This window comes from Catharus ustulatus, chromosome 7, assembly GCF_009819885.2.
Source record: "Catharus ustulatus isolate bCatUst1 chromosome 7, bCatUst1.pri.v2, whole genome shotgun sequence".
Classification (NCBI taxonomy): Eukaryota; Metazoa; Chordata; class Aves; order Passeriformes; family Turdidae; genus Catharus; species Catharus ustulatus.
The window spans coordinates 22,978,845-23,002,531 of NC_046227.1; the positions used below are offsets into that span (position 1 = coordinate 22,978,845).

Here is a 23,687-nt window from a genome sequence, read left to right on the forward strand (position 1 = left end):
GTCACATCCCGCGCGCCGCCGCGGGTCCGCCCCCCGCGCCCATTGGCCGCTCCCGTCCCGCCCCCCGCTCGCCATTGGTCGCCGTGCCCGCCAGTCGCGGGCGGGGCCGAGCGGGCCGGGCCGGGCCGCGCCGGGCCGGGCCGGTGGCGGCGGCGGCGGCGGCGCGGGGCCCCGCCATGGCCCACTTCGAGACGCAGTACCAGCGCCTGGAGAGCTCCTCCACCGAGTCTCCCCCCGGTGGCGGCGACCTGCTCGTCCACGTCCCCGAGGGCACCAAGTGTGAGCGATGGCACCGGGACCGGGGCTTGGGGCCTGGCCGGCGGTGGGTGCGGAAGAGGCCGGGGGCGCAGGAGAGAGGCTGGACACCAAGGGGAGCCGGGGTGGCGGCTGCGGGGCTGGCTTGGGACCTCGGGTGCCGGGGGCAGCGGGGGAAGGGGTAGGTTGTGCTGGTCACAACACCCGGGGTGGGTGTGCTGAGCGCCCCTCACCGTGCGCTGCTTCTTCCTTCAGCTCCGTGGCATCACATCGAGAACCTCGACCTTTTCTTCTCTCGCATATCCTTTACAGGGAGAGGATGTATTTCCCTCCTTCCGGCGCTAAGTACAGGGAAATGACGGAGCTCTGTGTAACTTGGAGCTTGGGCATTGTCAACTCATTCCTGTAGGGTACTACACAGCTCCAGAGGGGCTGACAGAACCCCCACACCTTGGGATGCTGTCACTTGACACAGGGTCATACAGGTGCTTCTAGGAATTCTTAAAGTGACGGTGGTACTGTTGTAGTTACAGTTAATGCGTTATATTATTAACAGGATTTCATTGCTAGCGTGGCATTTATAATCAGAGTAGCACAGGATTTCTGTAGGCAGAATCAGAGTAGTGCAATTTTATAAGTAGCATAGAACAGAGTTTTATAGTATCTCCTAGTTTTGTGGTTTCTAATCATCTGGACTCTTTACAGATCTGGTCATATCTTAATATATGGTTTGCTGTATCAGTATAATGATCATAATGTAGACTCAAAAATCACATAAAAGTATTTGAGTCATTCACTTAGTCTTCAGAGGAAGCAAATAACAATGGGGGTATCCCTGGCTACTGAGGGGTCCTGGGTCTCACTGTCCACTAGCAGCTGTGATACAAGTTCCCACTTAGGATTTGTAACTCCTTGGTTTTGTTGATACTGCTTTGGGTGCTGTTAATACTTCCCTCCTCTGTGATGGGGTCATCACCTCTGTTGGGTTGGCCAGGTGCCTGGGAACCTTCAAGGACAGCATGGAAGAGAGTAATCAGCCTGGTGCCAAGGAATCTTGGAGGCCCATAGGGAGGGAAAGCAGAAACCCATTTGATTTATCTACTTGGTTCACAGGACCTTCAACGCCTGGTAACTAGGAAAAGGGTGACCCACTAATAAGTGACCCCCTCAGTGACAGAGAAGGGCTGCTTGCCTTATAAAATGGTGTTAGTTATGCTGACCACATTGCTGGGGTCAGGAGCAGCTGCCAGGTGTCACTAAATGCATTTTTGTCTGTCAGTGTCTTGTTCTGCCATACCCTGCCCTGCCCTATGCACCGTTGTGCAGGCTGAGTGCAGGCTGAGTTTCTGCTCTGTGCTGAACAGACCTCCACTGTGGGTGTTGAGTGCAGAAAGAAAGAAGCATGAACAAAACCAAGTCCTTCTACCCCAGCTGTGCTTCACCTGGGCAGAGTGTGTTTTCCTGCAGTGGGGAGACCAGCTTGCTGATGAGTAGGGATGGGAGAAATTTTCTCTTGGTGGTGAAGGGAGACTTGGCTGAGGAGCTGTGGAATATCAGTGGGACAGAAGCCTCTTCATCCTTCATCAGAGAGGAGTCTCCATGCTGTTTTCCTTGACTGCAGCTTTCACGTCTATAACCTGCATCAGAAGAATGGCTTCACTTGCATGCTCATTGGAGAGATCTTTGAGCTCATGTAAGTGCAGATACCTCTCTTGTGGTAGTGACAGCTGTTGGGGAACAGCCGCAGGCACTTGCAGCTGTGTAGGTGGAAGGGCTCCTTTCATAATTGTCCTGTCCTGTCTCCCCTTCATCAGGATTTTCCATGCCCCAGACCTGCATTTCACTTCGAGGAACCATTGCCTGTGAGCGTTCCTGCTGCCATGGCTGTGGGATTGCATCTCCATGACATATGACCCTGCTTCCTGTTTTGTGGTGGAGCAAAAGGGTGATTCCCTCACAACACTTCTTTTTTTTCACAGGCAGTTCATCTTTGTGGTGGCATTCACCACTTTTCTTATCAGCTGTGTTGATTATGACATCCTCTTTGCCAACAAAGCATTAAATCACAGCCAGCATCCCAGTGAGCCCATTAAGGTGACTCTGCCAGATGCTTTCCTGCCTCCAAATGTCTGCAGTGCAAGGTAGCGGCAGTGGAGAGCATGTTAGCCACTGCTTTTGTTTTCTTAAATACTCAGGGTTCCTGTCTGGGCCTGTATCCCACTACTTGCCTCTTCTTGCTTGCAGAATCCAGGCAAACAGCTTCCTCATCTGCATCCTGGTGATAGCTGGGGTTTTCTGGATCCACCGACTCGTCAAATTTATCTACAACATTTGCTGCTACTGGGAGATTCACTCTTTCTACATCAATGCCCTGAAGATCCCCATGGTAAGTCACTGAGTCAGGGGCTGCATGCAGGGCTGCCGAGGGTCGTGGGAGGCATTTGCTGGGCGGTTGCAACTTGCCTTCACGCCTCTCCTCAGTCAGACTGAGCGCTCTTCCTTCTGCTCCATAACCACATGATCTCCTTTCAGCCTCTTCTCCAGCAACCAGTTTATTCCATGTTAACCCCTCTCTGCCCAGTCTGCCTCTCCATCTGCTGGCACATGCCTCTGCCATATGCCACCCAATATGTGTATATTCTTCAGCGGAGGCCTTTTCTGTGATGCCTTCCACAGAGAAGGCGTAAGTGAGGATATCCTCATACCTCCCTGGGATGTGGACAACCTCAGCTTCCTTGTTTACTTGGGAGGCTTGGAGCTACTTAGTTGTGAAGGTCACACAGGAGATCCGTGTGTCATAGATGGAGTTTGAGCTTACATATACATCCTAGTCCAGAGTCCTTGCTCTGATGAGCAACATGAAAAGGCATGTGCACATCCTTTGGAGGGAGAAAGTGTCTTGAGAAAGGTGGAGTGAGCCAAAAGGCTTGGTTTGTCCCCTGTTTTTCCATGAGCTCTCTCTGTGTCATTGCTTAAGTCCCTTCTGTGTTTGTTTCTCCCTGCTGACTCCAAAGGGCAGCTCTGGGAGGACCCATGAAAGCCTGGACCTGTGTTTATACCTTCAAGGAAGCTGGTGCATGACTGGCTGGGAAAAAGTAATCTGTGCCAATCTAGGGGGTAAAGGGCAGCAAGGCTAGGTGTGGGGTTTGCCTGCTGGAGTGTGACGTGGTGCCAGAACATGTCCTGGTGTTGCATGCACTTTGTCAGCACCCCGAGGTGTGTGCTGGGACCTGCTGCTTCAATGGGCTCAGCCTGGCTTCTGTCCCTGGATACTTCTTGCTCCTAATCTTGCTGCTTGTCCACCTTCCAGTCCACCCTGCCCTACTACACCTGGCAGGAGGTGCAGGCCCGCATTGTGCAGATCCAGAAGGAGCACCAGATCTGCATCCACAAGAAGGAGCTGACAGAGCTGGACATCTATCACCGCATTCTCCGCTTCAAGAACTATATGGTGGCCATGGTGAACAAGTCACTGCTGCCCATCCGCTTCCGCCTGCCTCTGCTGGGAGACACTGTCTTCTACACACGTGGGCTCAAGTACAACTTTGAGCTCATCTTCTTCTGGGGTCCCGGCTCCCTCTTTGAGAACGAGTGGAGCCTGAAGGCTGAATACAAGCGGGCCGGGAACCGCCTGGAGCTGGCCGAGAAGCTCAGCACTCGCATCCTCTGGATTGGCATTGCTAACTTCCTCCTCTGCCCCCTCATCCTCATCTGGCAGATCCTCTATGCTTTCTTCAGCTACACGGAGATCCTGAAGCGGGAGCCAGGCAGCCTGGGTGCTCGCTGCTGGTCTCTCTATGGCCGCTGTTACCTCCGTCACTTCAATGAGCTGGATCACGAACTGCACTCGCGCCTCAGCAAGGGGTACAAGCCAGCTTCCAAGTACATGAACTGCTTTATCTCCCCGCTTCTCACCATCGTGGCCAAGAACGTGGCCTTCTTTGCTGGCTCCATCCTGGCTGTGCTCATCGCTCTCACCATCTATGATGAGGATGTGCTTGCGGTTGAGCACGTCCTGACCACGGTCACCCTGCTCGGGGTGGGCATCACAGTGTGCAGGTGAGGTGGGTCTGTGCTGCCCCCATGCTCCTGGCAGCGCTGTAGGGAGCAGTGGGGATGGCAGCAATCCATGTAAACATGCTCTTTGCTTGCAAATGGATGTGAATCTGCACAAATGAAGGGCATGGCTGGGGAGAGGCAAGACCAGGCTAGCGAAAGGGGGTAGTAGTGATCCTGGCTGCAGTGGTTGTATGGTATGAGGGGCTGGTCTGGTCAGAAGGTTACAGGTGGAGCTGTGATATGGGCCAGTCATCCTGCCCTCCCAAGATGACATCTACCAGGAATTGAGGTGTCATGCTGTGCTGTTTCCATGTCCTGTCCTGCAGGTCTTTCATCCCTGACCAGCACCTGGTCTTCTGCCCAGAGCAGCTGCTACGAGTCATCCTGGCACACATCCACTACATGCCTGACCACTGGCAGGGCAATGCCCACCGCTACGAGACCAGGGATGAGTTTGCCCAGCTCTTCCAGTACAAAGCGGTGAGCTTGGCTTAACTGTGGGTCTGGGGACTTTCCCCCATCCTTGCAGGAGGGAGAAGGTGCTGGGGAGCTCAAGAGCTCCTGGTCTCATAGAGGAACAATGCATCCTCAGAAATATTCTGCCCCAGAATATGGAGGGCTCCCTCTGGGGTCTGTTTTGGGATTGTGGGTTTTTTTGACCCTCAAGTTTGTGCTGAACCCATAATTTCTGTGCTCAGGTCTTCATCCTGGAAGAGCTCCTGAGTCCCATCATTACCCCCTTGATCCTCATCATCTGCCTGCGGCCCAAGTCCTTGGACATTGTTGACTTCTTCCGTAACTTCACCGTGGAGGTGGTGGGTGTGGGTGACACCTGCTCCTTTGCCCAGATGGATGTGCGCCAGCATGGCCACCCTGCGGTAGGTCCTGGGCTGCCCACCAGCATGTCTGGTCCTTTAGACCCATGAGAGACCTAAACTCACCACTCCTGGCAGCCCATGGCCCAGCCACCCACCTCTTGGTAGGGTGTCTGGGTTTGGCAACACAGGTCACCAGCTCCAGAAGGCTCTTGTGGCCCAGCTGTGATTATTGATCAGATGCTTCGGGAATAAGGTTGTGTCATTTCTTTGGTGTCATTGCCTGTTTTCACAGCCAAGGACTGTGTTCTCAGGAGAGTGGAATGGGGACATTTAGAAAGTGTGACCACTAAGAAGCTGACCTGCTTGTGCTCAGGAGAGAAGCAGTCTAGAGGAAATGGGAAGCATTTTCCATTATTTAGAATCTACAGTGGAGGGAAAAGGGGTCCATCTGTTTTGTGTACCTGGGAATTTAGGTTACTTGTCTAGAGAAGGACTTGCTAGTGACACAGTCATGAACAAGGAAGGAAGTGAACTCATTGTAGCAGGAAATTTTAAGAAGAGTCATTTGTTGACTCTTGTTCCTGTCTGTGACTGTTCCCAGCTCCCCAGTTCTCTTGCAGCAGTTCATGTTCTGGGATGGAAGTGGAACACACTGCTTGCTGCTTCCTTTCCAGGCTGACATGACTGAATGGGCATGGGGACTTTTAGTGTAGCAACTGCTACATAGGGAGTCATGGCACTGCCTGGGCTGTGTGTTGCATGCTTTGCCCTGACTCCCAGGGCTGGCAGGGTTATAAGGCAGATCCTGTCTCTCATTGTCTGTCTGTTGTCCACAGTGGATGTCAGCAGGAAAGACGGAGGCCTCCATTTACCAGCAGGCTGAGGATGGCAAGACGGAGCTATCCCTCATGCACTTTGCCATCACCAACCCCAAGTGGCAGCCGCCCCGCGAGAGCACAGCCTTTATCGGCTTCCTGAAGGAGCGGGTGCACCGGGACAGCAGTGTGGCACTGGCTCAGCAGGCTGTGCTCCCTGAAAATGCTCTCTTCAGCTCCATCCAGTCCCTGCAGTCGGAGTCAGAGGTGCCCAGACTCAGGGAATGTGGGTTGTCCTTGGGGTGCTTGCTACATGCTGGCAAATTAATCATCAGGCCCTCTGGGTAATTTTGCCCTTGCCTGAGACGTATCTGGGGGTGAAAATGTGCTACATCAGCACTATCTGGGACACTTCTGGCTTTCTTGAGAAAGGTAACAGGGTTTCCTAGAGCCCTGTGAGTGGGAGATAACCCACTGTGTGGATAACCCTGCTCTGTGTGTCTGGTGGGATCAGTCCTCCAGCCCTGCACAGGACAGTGACTCTTTCTCTTTCAACTCTGCAGCCTCATAGCCTGATTGCCAATGTGATAGCGGGCTCCTCAGCACTGGGCTTCCACATGAGCCGGGACGGACAGGCTTCCCGTCATCTCTCAGAAGTGGCCTCGGCTCTGCGTTCCTTCTCTCCACTCCAGTCTGCCCAGCAGCCTTCCAGTGGCTTCCAGGCATCAGGAAGGGATGGAGAAGGAGCCCAGCCTCGTGGTGCCAGTGCCATGACAGCCTCTGGGTAAGCTGCTGGCTGGAGAAGGGCAGCCAGACACACCTTAGTCATTCCTTTACCCTTTGCCCAAATGCCATCCTGTTGTCCTAGATCCATGGTGACATTTATCTCTGCAGCCTAGACAGCAAGGGACATTCAAAACAGTTAGATTCAGGTCTAGGTGCCAAGTGCTAAAACTGGCCCCAAAGGATAGCGTCAAGGTCCTGTTGTTCTCCTGTAGGTACCAGAGTGGGGAGAGACCCCCATGTAGAGAAGAGGCAGTGGCATAGCAGGCCTTGTGTATTTTAGGAGATGCTGCAGAGGGCCTCTTCATTACCCAGTCCAGGAGCAGATCTCTGTGAGCCTGACATTAGAGTGGAGAGGGGCTGGGCAGTGTAGGGGCATCTGGGCAGCAAACACTACTGATGTGTTCCATGGCAGTGCTGATGCAAGGACTGTGAGTTCGGGGAGCAGCGCCTGGGAGGGTCAACTGCAGAGCATGATCCTATCGGAGTACGCCTCGACTGAGATGAGTCTTCATGCACTCTACATGCACGAGGTGAGCAGCCCAGAGTTGGGCTGGCCAGAGGGGCATGGAGCAAGGCAGGCAGGACTGGGCTGCCCTGTCCATTGATGTCCAGTGTGTATGCAGTGCTGCGGAGAGGGTGTGTTTGGGTATCTGGTTTCTTCCACATCGCTGAGTCACTCATGTTTTGGCCTGCAGTTGCACAAGCAGCATGCCCAGCTGGAGCCCGAGCGGCACACTTGGCACCGACGAGAGAGTGACGAGAGTGGGGAGAGTGCCCACGAAGAGCTGGATGCTCAGCGGGGTGGCCCTGTCCCCATTCCCCGCTCTGCCAGCTACCCCTTCTCCTCACCACGGCAGCCTGCCGAGGAGACAGCCACACTGCAGACTGGCTTCCAGCGGCGATATGGTGGCATCACAGGTACGGGAGCCAGGGCAGAGGTCTGAGTTCAGGTCAGAGCTCTGTAACCAATGCCCTTTATGGACTGGCACAAGCAGCCTGCCTGCTGCTAAATGCTGGCAGTCCTCCAAGTAGCTAATCTAACTTGCCTCTCTTGCAGACCCAGGCACAGTGCACAGAGCCCCATCACACTTCTCACGCCTTCCTCTGGGAGGCTGGGCCGAGGACGGGCAGTCAGCGAGGCACCCAGAGCCCGTGCCAGAGGAGAGCTCAGAGGACGAGCTTCCGCCACAGATCCACAAGGTAAGGGTGATGGCTGTGGCTGAGAGGGCAACCTGTTGCCAGGTTGGGGTGCTGGCAGTTGGTCCCAGTAGGTGCCACATTCTCTCTTTGTCTTGCAGGTATAGCTTGGTAGACTGGGGATCTCATGGGGCTTGCAGATTGGGAGCCACCTGGACAGCAGGATGTGGCATTGGCTTGATTCTTCTCCTGTCCTGAGTGGACATTTTGTTGCCATCAATTGCCTAAGAGACAAAACTGCCAGGCCAGCATCTTTGCTGTGACACCTTGTGTCCAGCCATGTGTCAAGTCAACGCCACTCTGACTTGTGGGGTGAATGCGTGTGTGAGTACATACCTGTGTCTGTGTTCACATCTGTGTCGTCCATGTCGGAGGATCTCTGCAGAGCCTGTGGAAGCTGACGTGACAAGACTAGCAGTGAGGAGCTGCTGGTGAATTGTTTTGGAGGTGGCAGCAGCAGCAGCTGCTCTTCAAAGGGATATGAGATGGCATCAGCTCCACCCAGATGTGTGCCCAAAGCTGGGACCTGCCACCAAAATGAGTGCAGTTGAGGGTGGTCTAGCTCAGCCTGTACCACTGCACTGCTCTGCCTGTAGCACTGAGAAGGTGCCTAGGACCACGTTAGTCCGCCCAGAGAGGATCAGTGTTGTGCTTCTCAGCCCAGAGCAGGACAACAATGGGGCCGTCACCCACCTCTCTATCCCAGCACCCTGCAGAGGGATGGGCCCTGGTGGCTGCTGCTGGTATGAGTACAGGTGGGATATAGAGCTCTTGGGAACAGCTCTGTTTTGATCCAGGGGTACTGCAGCTCTTCCCTGACCCATGACAGCTGGCTCATTCTCTGCATGCAAGAAAGGGTCATTGGAGTGACCCTCTGTGCTGGGGCACCAGCATCCCCCCACGTATGGCACCCATGGAATGTGGGCTACTAGTGGGCCCTCCTGCAGTGCCAAAGAGACCCCAGCGTGGAGCAGCCCAGCATCTTCTGGGAGTGCTCACAGCCCCCTCAGAGCTCAGCCTGAAGGTCTTGTGCTCTGTGTGTTGGTTCCTTTTCTCCAGACACAAAAGACCCTTTTCCTCATGGGCAGATGCTGTTGTATTGGGTCTGTTCTTGTGATGCAGCTGTTCCTGTGGAACTGGGCCTTTCCTCTTCCCTGGCAAAGGCTTTGGTTCATCTCGAATTTGCCCAGAGGTTCCCAGCTCCTCCTTTGCTCCTGAAACCTTTCTTTCGCTTACAACATGGTTTCAGCTGCTGTGGATACCATTTATCATGCAGCTGTCTCATGCCTGGCAGAGCAAGGAAGAACATCCTGAACCCAGAGGGGGACGGACACCTCAGCCCAGGCTTGGGATGGTGGTGGGGAATCAGGATCCCAGCTGTGCAATATGGCCTCAGACAAGACCTTCCCACCATCCTTCTTTTTTCCCTCTTTTCTCTTTGCATCTTCTGGGGAATTACATCCCAGCTAACTCCTGCTCACGACTTACTTTCCATTTCCCTTGCCTCTGGCAGGGGCTGCTTGCTTTTGCCATGCCTTCTGCGAGCACTGCACATCCTCTGCTGTCTCTGGGCTGTCTGTTCTCCTGCCAGGATTGCCCTCTGCCCTTTGAGCCTGCTGCCAGCACTTCTGCACCCAGGTAGCCTGGGCACACACAGGGGCAGGTTCTTTGGGGTAGCAAGCTCCTTGCTACCGCAGGGAGGGCTGGGCAGGACTGGAGCTATGACTGCTCTGGGGTCTGTATGAGATCAAACAGAATGTTCTAAAGCAGAGCTCAGGGTGGGGATCAGCTCTTCAGTGCTGGGGACAGGATTCTGTGGACCTGGATGCTGCACGGGTCCTTCCATGGAGAAGTGGCTGCAACTGCTCCACGGCAGCTTCAACTTGGGGCTGTCATGGCTTGGTGAAAGAAAGCAGAAAGCAAATCTCCCTGAAACCCAGATATTCCAGTGGCTTCTCTTGGTGCCCAGGCTGCTGCCTCCCCTCTCTGGGCCTATGGGAAACTTCGTCTGGGCTTTCTAATGGAGTTGCTGCTGGTCTGTACAGCTGAACGACTGGAGACAGTGCTCTGGGGCAAGGGGAAACTCGGGATCTTTCCTTGAGCTGGCAGGAGGGAGAGGCCAGGCATAGCAGGCCCAAGTCTTTGCCGCATGTTTTGCTTGTGTCGTCAGTGTCCCATGTGCATGGCGAGCCACTCTTCCTCATCTCCTCCTGAGATGTGCGGGCACGGGGGTCCCTGGGGAGTGTGGTATCATACCCCCGTGCCCTCGCTGTACAGCTGTATAGCCGTCTAATAAAGATGGGGTGTATCATCCCTGCCTGTGTCCGAGTCTCCCTTCGCTCTGTGGTGCCCTGCAGCCCACCTGGGCCTGGCCTTCGATGGCAGCAGAAGGCTGGGAGGAGCCTGCCGGCTGCTCCTGCGGCACTGGCAGCTCCCAGTGGCAGCCGCGGGAGGAGGCAGGGGCTATATTTATCCCCGTGAGGGCAGTGCCCCGTCCTGCCTGACCTCTGTGGAGTGAGGCCCCGCAGGGGCTCCAGGGGCTATCGCGGCACCGCAGGGCCGGGCTGGCGGCGGTGATAAGAGCGGGGCGTCTCACGTCGGAGGCGGAGACCCTCGGCGGCCACCGGGCTGGGAGTGTGTGCCACGGCACCGACCCCTCCCCATCCCCGGCGCCGCGGGGGAGGTCCGTGCCGCCCGGGGCTGGGCACCGGGGCCCGGGGAAGGGCCACACGCCGGGGCTGCAGCGCCGGCGCCGGGAGGGAGGCGGGCGGGCGGGAGCCGGCGGTGCCGGCGCGGGGCGGGGAGCGGGGCGGGGCGGAACGGCGCTGGGGCCCGGCTGGCAGCGGCGGGCGACGGCGTGGGGCCCGGAGCGGGCCAAGGCCGGCGGGCTGGGGCAGGTGAGCAGGCGCGGCGGGGCGAACGCGGCGGGTGGCAGGGCAGACACCGCGGCGGCAGGGCCACGGCGCCTGTCCCGGGCCTGACCGGCGCCGGCACCGCCCGGGCATTCACCCGGCGCGGCCTCTGCCTTGCCCTCTGCTGTTTCCCCGACCTGTCTCTATCTTTGCCCTTGCCTCTCCCGTGCACGGCCCCGCGGTTCCCCGAGCATCCTCCGCATCTCCGCCCGCTCTCCCACCCGCGCTCCTCCGGCTGCATCACCCCCGTTGCTCCCTCCCACTCTAGACCGGTCCCAGCTTCGCTCTGCCTTCCTGTCCCTGCGGCTCCCGCTGTTCCCGTGTCCGAAGGCATCCTCAGGGGCCCAGGTGGCTCTGGGGGGCCCAGTCTCATGTTGTGTCCCCGTCCCGGGCACACAGCACATGTGTTGCTCATGGCCATCCCCATGCAAAGCTGGCCCTGCATGCATGCAGTGCTCTGTGTGTGCTGCATGCAGCGGGTCCTGTGTGTCTATGTCCAACAGTACTTGCCGCTGCCCTATGAGGGCCCTTGCTGCTTGGCCATACTCGCACTGTGAGTCCCTCTGTGCAGCTGGTACCACAGCCCGTCCTGAAACCTTGCCTTGGGCTCTCTTCTCTCCACAGCTGGTGACCTGCCAGGATGGCTGTGCTGGGGGGCTACTGTGAAGGCAACACTTCCATCACCCAGGCCTGGGTCCAGCAGGGCTTCCAGCCCTGCTTCTTCTTCACACTGGTGCCGTCTGTGCTGCTCAGTGTCTGCTTGTTCCTGGGTGCCCTGCAGTATGCCTGCTACGCCCGCTTCAGCCGTGCCATGGAGCCCAAGTACATTCCCCGCTCTCGCCTCTACCGTGGCCAAGTGCTGCTGTCCCTATTCCTGGCCCTGCAGCCCTTTGGTGGGCTGCTGTGGCAAGGAGTGGGGCTGAGACAGCTCTATGGGTATATGTTGCTGCATGCCTGCCTCTGGGCCCTCAGCTGGGGCTGTGCCATTGCCCTCCTGCAGCTGGAGCATACCCGGGTGCTGGCCCATGACCGAACACGGGGCCATGGCACTGTCCTCCTCCTCTTTTGGGCACTGGCCTTTGCTGCTGAGAACCTGACCCTCGTGTGCTGGAGGAGCCCTCTGTGGTGGTGGACACTGGAGGACACCAACCAAAAGGTGGGCTGGGGAAAGGGGACGAGGCACTTTTGGGGGTGGGAGGGACTGCAGCATCATGGTGTAGGGATGGAGTATGCATGTCATGACCTGCCATGCCCAGGGTGTAAACAGTCCTGGATTGCACCCACATATCTGCCAGATATTTCAGTCCCAAGCCCGGCTATCACACATCTCTCCATGCCCCCACCCAGCTCAGGTCCTGCTTCTACCCAGCCCAGACACAGGTGCAGAAGTAGGAGTGTTTCCCTGCTTCCCACAGCCCTTAGGGTAGGTGCACCTTGAACCAGAGGGCATGGAGCCAGATGAGGCAGGGAGGAAAGATCTCTGGGTGTTGCTTGAGGTGCTGTGCTCAACCAGAGACTCCCACTGAGCTGCATGGGGTGTCTCCTGGCACACTGCACCTCATCCCCCTTTGCTCATTGTCTCAGATCATATCCATTCTATGCTCAGGGTTGTGCTGAGGGCCAGCTGAGATGCTGAACTCTCACTCTCCATATAGGTGCAGTTTGGCTTTTGGCTGTTGCGTTACATCTGCACATTCATGCTCTTCATCCTGGGCATGAAGGCCCCGGGTCTGCCCCACAAGCCCTACATGCTGCTAATCAATGAGGAGGAGCGGGATGTGGAAAACAGCCAGGTGAGTCCTGGGACTGAAGCAATTTTATGATATGGCCAGGAAGGAGCTGGGGATAAAATGGAAATACAGCTGCCCTGGGATCAGCATCTTCAGGAGATATGGGAGGAACAAGGTTTAGGGCTGCCCACGCTCCCTGCTTGCTGTCATTAGGATGCAGCCCTGTTTGGAGTGGGCACTCTGGAGTGGGGCTGATTTTCTTGGGGTGTTGCCCAAGGCCATTGCCAGCTGGATTGGGATACCAGGGCAATGACTCCTTGATCTGCTCTCCCCCAGCCACTCCTGACTGAGGCCAGCAGGACCACCTCCACCTGGAAGGATTTCCGGAGGAAGCTGCGGCTGCTGGTGCCATATATGTGGCCAAGGGGCAACCACCTGCTGCAGGGGCTGGTGCTGTTCTGCATGGCACTCATGGGCCTGGAACGGGCCATCAATGTCTTCGTCCCCATCTACTACAAGAACATTGGTGAGGCACCTGGAGCTTGGTGTGTGAGGCTTGCCACAGTCTCACCAAATGCTGGGGGGGATTGAAATGACCTGGAGTGCTGCAGGGGTTTGGCAGTAGCAGAGTCCAGGGGGTCAGGATCCAGCACTGGCTGCTGGGGCTGGTTCCCACAGGTACCCTGGGATGCACCCTGTCCCTCCATCCTGACCCTTGGCACACTTCCCACAGTGAATGAACTGACAGCGGGTGCTCCCTGGCACACCCTGGCCTGGACTGTCTGCAGCTATGTGGGGCTGAAGTTCCTGCAAGGTGGAGGTGCAGGTAAGGACCATTGGGAAGGATGGGGTACTTGACAACAGATGATATTGGGACATCTTACCAGTGCTGGGGTAGCTGGGGAAGCCCATATCTCCCATCACTGCTGCTCTCTTGGAATCAGCAACCAGGGCTGGTCCCAGGTTAGAGAGAGTGAGTGGGCTTCATCCCAAATCCCCCTTTCCCAGCTGGACTTTTGGAAGTCTTCTGCATGCCCCAGTGGGGCTGATCTCAGTTGACCTTTCCACATTGCCCTGCAGGCTCCACTGGGTTTGTGAGCAACCTGCGCACCTTCCTGTGGGTGTGGGTGCAGCAGTTCACCAACCGGCAGGTGCAGGTGCAGCTCTTTGCCCACCTGCACGGGCTGTCCCTGCGCTGGCACCTGGGCCGTCGCACCGGTGAGGTCCTGCGTAGCGTGGACCGGGGCACCAGCAGCATCAACAGCCTGCTCAGGTCAGAGTGTGCCTGTGGTGGGTGGAGGTTGGCCAGGCATCCCCACCGAGCTGGACTGATGCCCTATCTCCCTTCCCACCCCCAGCTACATCGTCTTCAGCATTGTCCCCACCATTGCGGATATTGTCATTGGCATGGTTTACTTCACCTCCGTCTTCAGCGCTTGGTTCGGCCTCATCATCTTTGTGTGTATGAGCCTGTACCTAAGTGAGTGAGGGGGGGTCAGAGTGCTGGGCTGCTAGGCTGTGGGGTGGCAGGAGCCTTCCAATGCAGCTTCCTCCTGTCCACAGCTCTGACCATCTTCATCACTGAGTGGAGAACCAAGTACCGTCGGGACATGAACACGCGGGACAATGAGGCCAAGTCCAGGGCTGTGGACTCACTCCTCAATTTTGAGACGGTACTGTAGGAGTTATGGGGGGGGGTCACTGAGGACTGCTTGGGTGTTGATGCCAACTCTGCTCCTGTAGGTGAAGTACTACAATGCAGAGAGCTATGAGGTGAACCGCTTTAATGATGCCATTGTCAAGTACCAGGTATGGGGTGCTGAGCACCTTTAGGGGTACCAAAGGGGAAGAAGCCAAACCTCACAGGCACCTGTGGGGATGATGGAGATCATCATGGGTCTGGTTGAAAGCAGCAGCATCTCACAGGACTTTGTTTCTTCCAGGTCTCAGAGTGGAAGGTCAGTGCCTCACTGGGCCTCCTCAACCAGACCCAGAACCTGGTCATTGGCCTAGGGCTGCTGGCTGGGTCCTTGCTCTGTGCCTACTTTGTCACTGAAAACAAGCTGCAGGTAAGGCTGGTGCCAGCCTGTGCAGACCCCTGCTGAGGTGGGGCCCTGGGGCTGGTGGTTACAAACCCCTACATCCTATCTCTTTCAGGTGGGGGATTTTGTCCTCTTTGGCACCTACATAATCCAGCTCTACACACCACTCAACTGGTTCGGCACTTACTATAGGTAATTATAGGTTCCTGGTGTCCCCCTGTCTGTGGGTGACTGGTTTGGTATGTGCTCCTCCAAACCCTTTTCTCTGGTCTTTGCCCTCTTCAGGATTATCCAGAAGTCCTTTGTGGACATGGAAAATATGTTTGACCTCTTCCATGAGGAACAGGAGGTGGGTGCCACCTTTCCTGGACCTTGCTCCCTAATTTGGCCTGTGATCCTGCCCTAGGGATAGGCAGGCTTTGAGCCTGTGCCTCTACTTTGACAGGTGAAGGATGTGGAGAATGCCAGTGACCTGCGCTTGGAGGGTGGGAAGATTGAGTTTGAGAATGTGCACTTCAGCTACGTGGATGGGTATGGGGTACTGGGCACAGGGTGGGACCTGCCATGAGACCTGGCACAGGATTGTGGGGCCATGGAGTGGCCCTGAGCCCCTCTCCATGTCCCTCTTCCAGGAAGGAAATCCTGCAGGATGTCTCTTTCTCTGTGATGCCTGGACAGACCCTGGCTCTGGTGAGAGCGGGACTTGGAGTGTGAGTTCACTGTGGGAGGGGAGGATGGGGTTAGAGAGGCTGGAAAATACTCAGGTGGGAAGGACAGGCCCCCAGCAGGGCCAGTCCTTTCCTGTCCAGCCCCTGGTCTCCAGCAGCTGGGAATTTGTCGTCTCCAAGTCCCTTTTCCTTTGTGTGCAGGTGGGGCCTTCAGGCTCTGGAAAGAGCACCATCATCCGTCTGCTGTTCCGCTTCTATGATGTACGGGGTGGCTGCATCCGCATCGATGGGCAGGACATCTCCCAGGTGAGGGGGGAGGGCCTCCAAGGATCAGGGGGGACACACCAGTTTATCTGGGCCTCACAGCACTGCTCAGTGCAGGCACCAGCACCTCCCCAGGGCAGAGGTGAGCACGCAGCCCCCACAGCCCCTTCGCAAGCTGATGGCTGTGCCAGAAATGGCAGAATGGCTCGACTCTGGGACCCCAGGCTGAAATTCTGGGTACTGATCAGGGCTCCCTGGGAAGGACTAGGGCACTATCAGGGCCCCCCACTGCAGAGATACCTGTGGTGCAGGGTAACCCTACAGCACATAGCTTGCAAAGAACAGGGCTCATGGCTGAGGGTAGGATTGGGTTTTGGAGGGATCTGTGCATTGGGTATGGATCTGCCTGAGCTCTCTCCTCTGCCTCCCAGGTGAAGCAGGCGTCGCTGCGTGCTCACATTGGGGTGGTGCCCCAGGACACGGTGCTCTTCAATGACACCATCGCCAACAATATCCGCTATGGATGGATCCCGGCCACTGACCAAGAGATACAGGAGGCAGCCCGGGCTGCTGACATCCACGACCGCATCCTTTCTTTTCCTGATGGTGAGACCTCTGTAGTTCCCGCCATTCCATGGTCCCCTAAGATCTTCTAGGTATCCTGGGGTGACATCTCTCACAGGGACCCCTGCATGACTCTGTTGCTTTGCCTTTCCCTGCCTTCTTTCCAGGGCTAGATCAGCCCCTGGACGGGGATGAGCTGAGGCTCCACCACGTGGCTGTGTGGTCACAGCAAGACCACCTCCCAGGGCAGCAGGTCCCCATCTTCATTTCAGAGGGCACCAGCACATCATATTTCTGCTCTCGTACCTGCAGGATACGACACCCAGGTGGGAGAGCGGGGGCTGAAGCTGAGCGGGGGTGAGAAGCAGCGTGTCGCCATCGCACGCACCATCCTGAAGGGTCCGCACATCATCCTGCTGGATGAGGTAACAGCAGTGGCCCCAGCCCAGCTTCACCCAGCTCTGCAGCAGCCTCATGCCAGCATCTGCCCACACTACCTCTATCCCTTCCCCATGCTGTGTCTCCCCTTCCAGGCCACATCTGCACTTGACACAGAGACTGAGAGAAACATCCAGGCTTCTCTGGCCAAGGTCTGCGCCCACCGCACCACCATCGTTGTTGCACACAGGTAGGGATAAGGGGAAAGGGCTCATCTGGGAGGTGCTGGCCAGACCCCCCCAGAGGGGCACACAGACCTGCCCCATACTCAGGAGGTGAGAAGCCCTGGGATTGAATCTTCTGACACCATGCAAAGCCTCAGGAAGCCTCTCCCCACAAGTCAAGGTAACATCTGCTTTTCCCTGCAGGCTCTCCACTGTGGTAGGTGCAGACCAGATCTTGGTGCTTAAGGATGGGCACATTGTGGAGCGAGGGAGGTGAGCACAAGGGGATGGCTGGGGCAGGGGATTGCCTCCCTGGCTCAGGGGGTCAGTTCAGGACGCTGCATCCCTCCCCCTCCACTCTCTTCACAGGCATGAGGAGCTGCTGCAGAAGGGTGGTGTGTATGCTGGCATGTGGCTACAGCAGCAGACCACAGACGAGGGTGAGAGCAAAGAACACCAGACTGAGAAGCCTCAGAGCAGCAAGAAAGTATCATGAACATGACCATGAAAGTATCATGAACATGCTGTGACACTGACTTGGGTCCAGGCCCCCACACGCCTGGGAGTCTTTTGCGGGCTGCAGGCAGGGGCTCTGCCTGCCCTAGAGCTGCAGGGGCTTGGCTGGACACTCCACTAAATTTGTACATGTTTGTTTTGCTGTTGTGTAGTTTCTTAAACCAGGTCCTTCCCAGGTCTGTGCCTGTGTGCTCTGGGCAGGGTACATGCGCCTCTCGGCAGGGGCAGGCAGGGTTAGTGCCTGTGCCCTTGGGTCAACTGGAAGCTCTGCCCTGAGGCTGAGCTCCTTGGGCTTAGGTGGGCAAGGGGTTGAGCAGGCTGTTAGCACCTGCCCAATCTCCACACAAAGGGCTGAGCTTGGCAGAAGGCTGCAACACCAGTGGAAGAGCAGGGCAACTGGTATCCCCTCACCCCTGTGTGCCCTCCGCGCTTCAACCACCATCCACAGAGCTGTGCCACTCTCAGCTGGACACCAAGCGACTGCTCCCTCAGGTACCTCTGTACCTTGTGCTATGCTTTTATTTTCTCCCAAGCAGCACTTTGACAAGTCTCAGCATTCTCCAGACCCAGCCTAAACCCCACTCTGTCAGCTGCTCAGAGGACAGCCTAGTCCTGTATAGCTGCAGACCCCCTGCAAGAAGCCAGCAGGACAAATCCCTTCCACCCAAGCAGGCTCTAGGCTCAGGGCTTTGTTTGTAAGGAGGGGCTTTGTGCTATTGCTATGCAGGAGGGGATCCCCAGCAACACAACTGGAACAAGCAGCATTTAAACAGGGCCCCCTTTAAATTTAGGGCAGCAAAGAGCAGCCAACAGCAGGAAGGCAGCTGCAACCATCCCATGTGAGCGACGCTGGCATTCAAGTCACTGCCGAAGTTACTTATTATATTAAATCAGAAAGGAAATGCAGCTCCATTCAGTCTCGGAGAGGTCTTGTGCCTCAGCTGAACAGGGTAAGGCCCAACATGCTCTTGTGCATGCAAACAGCAGGGAGGCACCGAGGGTGTGGGGAGTGGGGAAGGGGCTGCCTTCACGCTGATGGTAGCCTGCACATTCAGCTGTGCCATGCCCATGCAAGAGACCATGCCAGCCACATTTGCTCTTTGCTGAGGGGCTGGCATGGTGCTCCCCAGAGCATGGAATCCAGCCCCCCACTACAGAAGGCAGCTACATCCCAGCTGTATGTCTGAGCATGCAGAGATGTCCCCACAAAGCCCTGCCCTCGCCCCACAGTCCCAGCAGTGTTGGGACGTGGCTGTGGCAACCGTGGGTAAGTGCAGACCCTGGGCTGCTGCTTGCTTTGGTCAGTGTGTACTCAGCCCTGTCCTGTCCAGTCTTAACGTCCCCAGGAGCATCAGCAATTTGCTGCACTAATTTTATATAAGTACTAGGGCTGAAGTGTCAGTGTATATTTGGTGGCTTACAGCTCCCAAGGAGATGAGCTGTCCTTGGCAAGGGGCTCTTGGTACCAATGTCCAGGCCAGAGCCCCACGGCATCCATGTGGGAGGCCAGAGCCGCTCCTTGGGTCACAAGCAGGATCCTATGTCCGCTGGCACACCCCGCCTCACCTGCCTATGACATGCTGCAGTTTGATGGCTTTGAACCGTGTGCCTGGAACAGAAAGAATGACAGTGAGCAAGGACAAGCAGATTTCTTCCTCTCTTCTACAAGAGGGCATATACAGTGCTCAAGTTCCCAGAGCTGTGTCCTCAGCAGCGATGCTGCCACTGCCCCAGCATGGGCTGCCCTCCTGGTGAGACAACCCAGGCTAGACAGAGCCACGATTAAGCAGAACCCAGGGAAACCCCCTCCCTCACACAGCTAGGCCAGGATCAACCCCATGACAAAGCAGAGCCCATAGCCAACCTCACTCACCTGCCGCTGCGACTGCTGGTACTCGGCTTCACTCGCTGACAGTGCCTGGGCCAGTGCCAAATCCTCCTCCTCCTGTGTGCTGCTGGGACAGTGGTGCATTGTATACCTCAGCTTCCCTCAGGCTCACAGGCTGAGTGCTCAGAGCCCTTCTGGCTTTCAGCATCTCACTGCAACCCCCCAGCATATCTTAGGGCAGGGAGGATTGCTCAGTAGGCATGGGGCTGGGGAGGGAGCAGAGGATCCACAGATGGGGCTGGCAGCCAGAAATCTGGGCCAAGGAGAACCACGTTAAGTCCAGTCTGTAAAGACTGTGCTTTTAGCAGCACTGGGCCTGGGGACATGATTTCCTGGGTGTCCTCCATGAGTACCCCTACCCCACCTATCACTCTCCAGCCAAACCCATTAGCTGACAAGTGGTCAGACAATGGTTTGCCCTGTTCTGTGTGTCAGTCACTGTCCCCTACCAGCACCCCTAGGGCTGAGGGCATGTTCAGCAGAACAGAATTCTCTGTCGGCTCTGGACTCTTCCTTTTTTCCCCTGCCAGTAACAGAGAGGCATCATATGGAAACACGTGCTGAGAGGAATGTTATCCCAGAGCCACATGATGTTTCCCCAGGCACCTTTCACATGCAGGGTGAGTGCAAACCACACCACGTGTTTTGGGGCTGTACCTGGGTGGCTGTGCTGAGCTGCGTGCCGACTCTGCCAGAGACATCTCCAGAGCTCGCTGCAGTGCCTCTTCCTCGCTCTGAAACAAAACACCTTGTCACCAGCTGGGCCACGGTGGGGGGGCAGGAAGCAGCCCTGAAGAACATGTGGCAGGTACAGTCTTTCCTGGCCAAGGGTGGGCAAATCTCTCTCCAGGAGGCCAGACACAGCCAAGGTGAAAAACTGGGGCTCTGAACAGACTGGCAGTGCTCTCCCCCTGCCCAAGGGAACACATCCCTGCTTGCTAATGCAGGAGTATGCCAAGAATACCAGTGGAAAGCAACTTCCAGTGTCCTCCAGACTTTGCTTGTGCTATAGAAAGACAATACCCAAGGAAAATGGCTGGTGCACTTTGTCCCTTTGGGGAAAGCTAAGCACCAAACACAGCTGAGAGCTGTCATTTGCAGGCAAGCTCTGATTTCCCACAGAGCATTCAGAATCACTGTCTGCCAGGGAAGGCCCAGCTAGGAGCACAGTCACCTACAGAGTGCAGGCTAGAAAGCATTTGCTGCAGTCACTTCCTAGAGGGCACAGAAACCACCCCAAATGCCAGGCCAAGCCACTCACCAGCCCATTCTGCAGCATGACAGCTGGAGGGGAGGTGCTGCGAGTCTGTGACACAGCTGCTCTGCCTCCTCTGCAAGCAGAAGAAAAACTGCGTTATTGTCAAGGCACGGAGCCCTATCAGTCCTGCTGAGGCACAAGAAGAAGGGAGCTGTCACTGACATTCCACAGAGAGCCAAGCTGAGCCTGGTCACACCCACCTCAGAATTACAAGTCAGGCCATCACCTTACCTGGCACAGGCTGGAGAAGAGGAGCTCTCTGCTGGCCGGGCAGCTCCACTGCTTGATGTGGTGAGTGTTTTGGAGGAGGATGCCTGGGCTCTGCTAACTGCAGCATGCCTAGGACAGATAGGACACCGGTGAGAAACTGTTTTATCAGCATGACAATTCCTAGACATTGAACATCTTGGGATATCAAGCTGCATAAGCAAGACACCTCCTTGCCTCCTCTTCCTCCCATGTTGTGGCTGTTATTCCCTAGAGTTTCAAGTGCTGTTTCTCTCCCTAAAACCCTGTACCAGGACAGGCAGAAACCACTGACTTATAGAATAAGGGGTTGGGGAAAGAAGCACGAGCAAAGCAGTCAGCAGGCAGTACTGACAGCTTTTGCTGCATAGCAGCACACCGCATACCAGTGTGCTTGGTCATACAGGTGGACACTGGCACACAGGGCAGGGAGTATGAGAATGCAGCAGTACCAGACAATGTGAGGAGCAGCCCAGGAGGAGCTGGGCTTCTTCCCTGTCACCCATACGGCAAACAGCCCCACCCCTCCCGGCCTGTCTGTTCTCAGATCCTCACCCTGCTTTGGAAAGGGGATGCCCTGCACCACTGCAGTCATGGTCCAGGGGGTGCCGGTGCTTCAGGCAGTAGTTCTTGTGGCACTGGTCACAGATCACCTTCATCATCTCCTTCTGCTTGCAGCCAGGCTTCAAACACTTGTTGGTGAAAATCTGAAAGATGACACACCAGTGGTGAAAAGGAACATATACTGCAGTGCTAGGGCCGTCCCTTCTCTCCATGCCAGGCCCTGGGCACTGACCAGCCTTCCCCACCAGTTTATCTTGTACAATGCTCTGAAATTTTGTCTCTGAACACCTTCTTTATGTTAGATGTCTCTCAATAATTTCTTTAGATAGTTCATTAGTAATTCACTGGTGCTTCAGTGTCCTTATACAAGAGTCTCCACAACCACAGAATGTACAGCAGGAGAAAGCGCCTTGCCCAGGGACTCCTGCCTTCCATGCCAGTGCAGTGGGAAAAGCCCAGGGCATTCCAGCTGCTGCTGGGCTGGATTCCTGCAGGGCTAGCTCCCTGCAGCAATTTAATCTCCTAGCAAGACGGAGTAGCTAATTGCGATTGCATTTTCCTGACAGCAGCATGCAGTTTCCCATCCTTATGTCCCAGGTGGCTGCCCAGCCCCACTCCATCACCACCTTGCTCCCAGACTGTCTCCACAAAGCCCTATGGATGCACCCACCTCCAGCTCACCAACCCTCTCTGCCATCACCCTGTGCCAGAGACAGCACCAGGCAGGGCTGAATCTGTGTTTTTTCATCCCATTCCCAGGCTCAGAGAGCTGGCAGGGCCACACAGTACATACCTTGCGTTTGCGTTGTGCAGGGTCAGACTTGCAGTCGCGGTCAATGTGTTCACCCACCACAACATCAGGCATTTCCCCCCGCCTCACAGGGACTGGGGTGTTGCAGAGAGGACATACTGGGACCTGCACATCCTGCAGAGACAACAAAAGGGAGCTGGGAGCAGGTAGCTGGGCAACCTTGAGTGCTACACAATCACCTTTCTCCCTTTCAGGACCTGCCTACCATGGCTTCCACAACTTCAGCTGCAGTTTAAGATCCCGCTTCCACCCACCAACCAGCTTGCACAGCAGGTGCAGAGGCACAGACATATACCCCGGGAAGATGGTATGGCTGGGAGATGCCCAAACCACTCAATGGGAGTGGGAGGGCTGGATGTTTGTGGCACCGAGATGCAGATCCCAGTTTTCAGGTACATCTTCAGACTCAGTACACATCCCAAGGGGGACTGCTCAAGCAACCAAAGCCACCAGAGATTATTACAATTGGTCGCTAGGAAAGCTCAGCAGCTCCATGCAGGAGGGTGCATTTACCTTCTTGTAGACAGAGGTGCAATCGTGCTGGGCATAAGCGATGTGGTCAGTGCAGAAGATCTGCTCGCAGGCATCACACTTCAGGGGAAGGAAGTCTAGGAGCAGGATATGGCATGGGCAGAGAGCATGGAGATCGACATTGCCCACCCACAGTCTGGGGCCTCCCCGACTTCCCAAAGGCACAACCGTGACCCATAGCAAAGCCAGGGCCGCACCTCTCATCCCCCAGCACGAAAACAAAAGGGCTGCAGGTCCATAGCCACGTCTTCAGAAATACGCAGGGCTCTTCCTCAAAACGTGCCGCCCCGAGATCAGGAGTAGCATCCTGAATCACACTAAGGGCTGCCGGCCTCAAACGGGTGGGAAGTGATGTTGCCACAGTCGCCACGGGCTTCGCCCACCGGGATAACCGGCTATGGACGGGTCGCAGCGGCCCCGCCGCGTGCGGCCTCCCCACCTGCAGCACCGAGACCCGGCAGCGGGGCTGCCTGCCCGGCCCTGCCCGCTATCCCCGGGCAAGAGCCGCTGCCCACCCGGGTAGAGCCGCGTATCCGGACAGAGCCACCGGCGGAAACCCGGTCTACGGGCACGGACAGCCAGCCCCGCCCTAGCGGGGTGCCCGCGGGCAGCGGGACGGGCCAGGGACCCTTCCGCCAAGGGCAGCACGGGCGACACGGCCCGCCCTTCAAGCCCCGCTACCGAGCGGCCGCCCGGCGCCGCCCCGCCGCCTCCCCGCAGGCCGGGCTGCCCGTTCCGTGCCGCCCAGGCCCAAGCCCGCGGCCGGCTCGCCGTGCCCACTCCCCGGGTCCCCCCCGGCGCTCACCCAGGCGCTGGCAGGCGGGCCAGGAGCAGTGCGCGCCCAGGTCCGGGAACTCCATGGCGGCACCGCCGCCACCGGCACCGGCGGCCCCGCCGCGCCCGCTTCCGGCGGGGCGTCAGGGGCGGCACCAGGCACAGCCCCGCCCCGCCGGGCCTCGCCCCGCCCCGCCGCTCCGGGCGGCCCCCGCACCCCTCCCTATGCCCTGCCTCCGGGAGCGCCGTGGGAAGGGACCCGTGGGAACCCCAGCTCCAGAGATCTGCCCCGGCGCTGGGGGAAGGCTCAGGGCAAAGCGGAGTCCACGAGGGTCAGCGTCAGAACCATCCTGCCCTGCCAGGCCAGCAAAAAGTGTCTCTGCCCCC

The 23,687-nt window shown here is 57.0% G+C and overlaps 3 protein-coding genes across 5 annotated transcripts; 2 read left to right on the forward strand and 1 right to left on the reverse strand.

Moving 5' to 3' along the window:
- The first annotated feature begins 102 nt into the window (after positions 1-102).
- ATG9A (autophagy related 9A) lies at positions 103-10,243 on the forward strand. The gene is made up of 14 exons (XM_033064976.1): positions 103-279; positions 511-554; positions 1,884-1,948; positions 2,235-2,396; positions 2,500-2,641; positions 3,566-4,314; positions 4,641-4,794; positions 5,013-5,192; positions 5,969-6,214; positions 6,511-6,731; positions 7,146-7,263; positions 7,429-7,651; positions 7,791-7,933; positions 8,032-10,243. The coding sequence occupies exons 1-14, from the start codon at positions 177-179 to the stop codon at positions 8,035-8,037; spliced, it is 2,556 nt and encodes an 851-aa protein (XP_032920867.1). The 5' UTR covers positions 103-176; the 3' UTR covers positions 8,038-10,243.
- A 289-nt stretch (positions 10,244-10,532) lies between these two features.
- ABCB6 (ATP binding cassette subfamily B member 6 (Langereis blood group)) lies at positions 10,533-17,368 on the forward strand. 2 transcript variants are annotated; one of them, XM_033065077.1, is made up of 20 exons: positions 10,533-10,613; positions 11,467-11,998; positions 12,498-12,635; positions 12,909-13,098; positions 13,306-13,398; positions 13,653-13,845; positions 13,931-14,052; positions 14,136-14,245; positions 14,316-14,381; positions 14,516-14,641; positions 14,730-14,806; positions 14,900-14,963; positions 15,060-15,145; positions 15,247-15,304; positions 15,484-15,588; positions 15,978-16,152; positions 16,423-16,535; positions 16,644-16,738; positions 16,917-16,985; positions 17,082-17,368. In XM_033065077.1, the coding sequence occupies exons 2-20, from the start codon at positions 11,483-11,485 to the stop codon at positions 17,206-17,208; spliced, it is 2,523 nt and encodes an 840-aa protein (XP_032920968.1). In that variant the 5' UTR covers positions 10,533-10,613; positions 11,467-11,482; the 3' UTR covers positions 17,209-17,368. The 2 variants fall into 2 exon arrangements, with proteins under 2 accessions (XP_032920968.1, XP_032920967.1); XM_033065076.1 differs by lacking the exon at positions 10,533-10,613 and adding an exon at positions 10,767-10,827.
- Positions 17,369-17,706: 338 nt separating this feature from the next.
- Positions 17,707-23,431, reverse strand: ZFAND2B (zinc finger AN1-type containing 2B). Of its 2 annotated transcripts, none has more exons than XM_033065080.1 (9): positions 23,332-23,431; positions 22,509-22,603; positions 21,978-22,109; positions 21,176-21,327; positions 20,606-20,713; positions 20,378-20,447; positions 19,774-19,850; positions 19,102-19,180; positions 17,707-18,837 (listed from the first exon to the last, which is right to left on the reverse strand). In XM_033065080.1, the coding sequence occupies exons 1-9, from the start codon at positions 23,384-23,386 to the stop codon at positions 18,799-18,801; spliced, it is 807 nt and encodes a 268-aa protein (XP_032920971.1). In that variant the 5' UTR covers positions 23,387-23,431; the 3' UTR covers positions 17,707-18,798. The 2 variants fall into 2 exon arrangements, with proteins under 2 accessions (XP_032920971.1, XP_032920969.1); XM_033065078.1 differs by having other exon boundaries at positions 19,102-19,183.
- Positions 23,432-23,687: the final 256 nt, after the last annotated feature.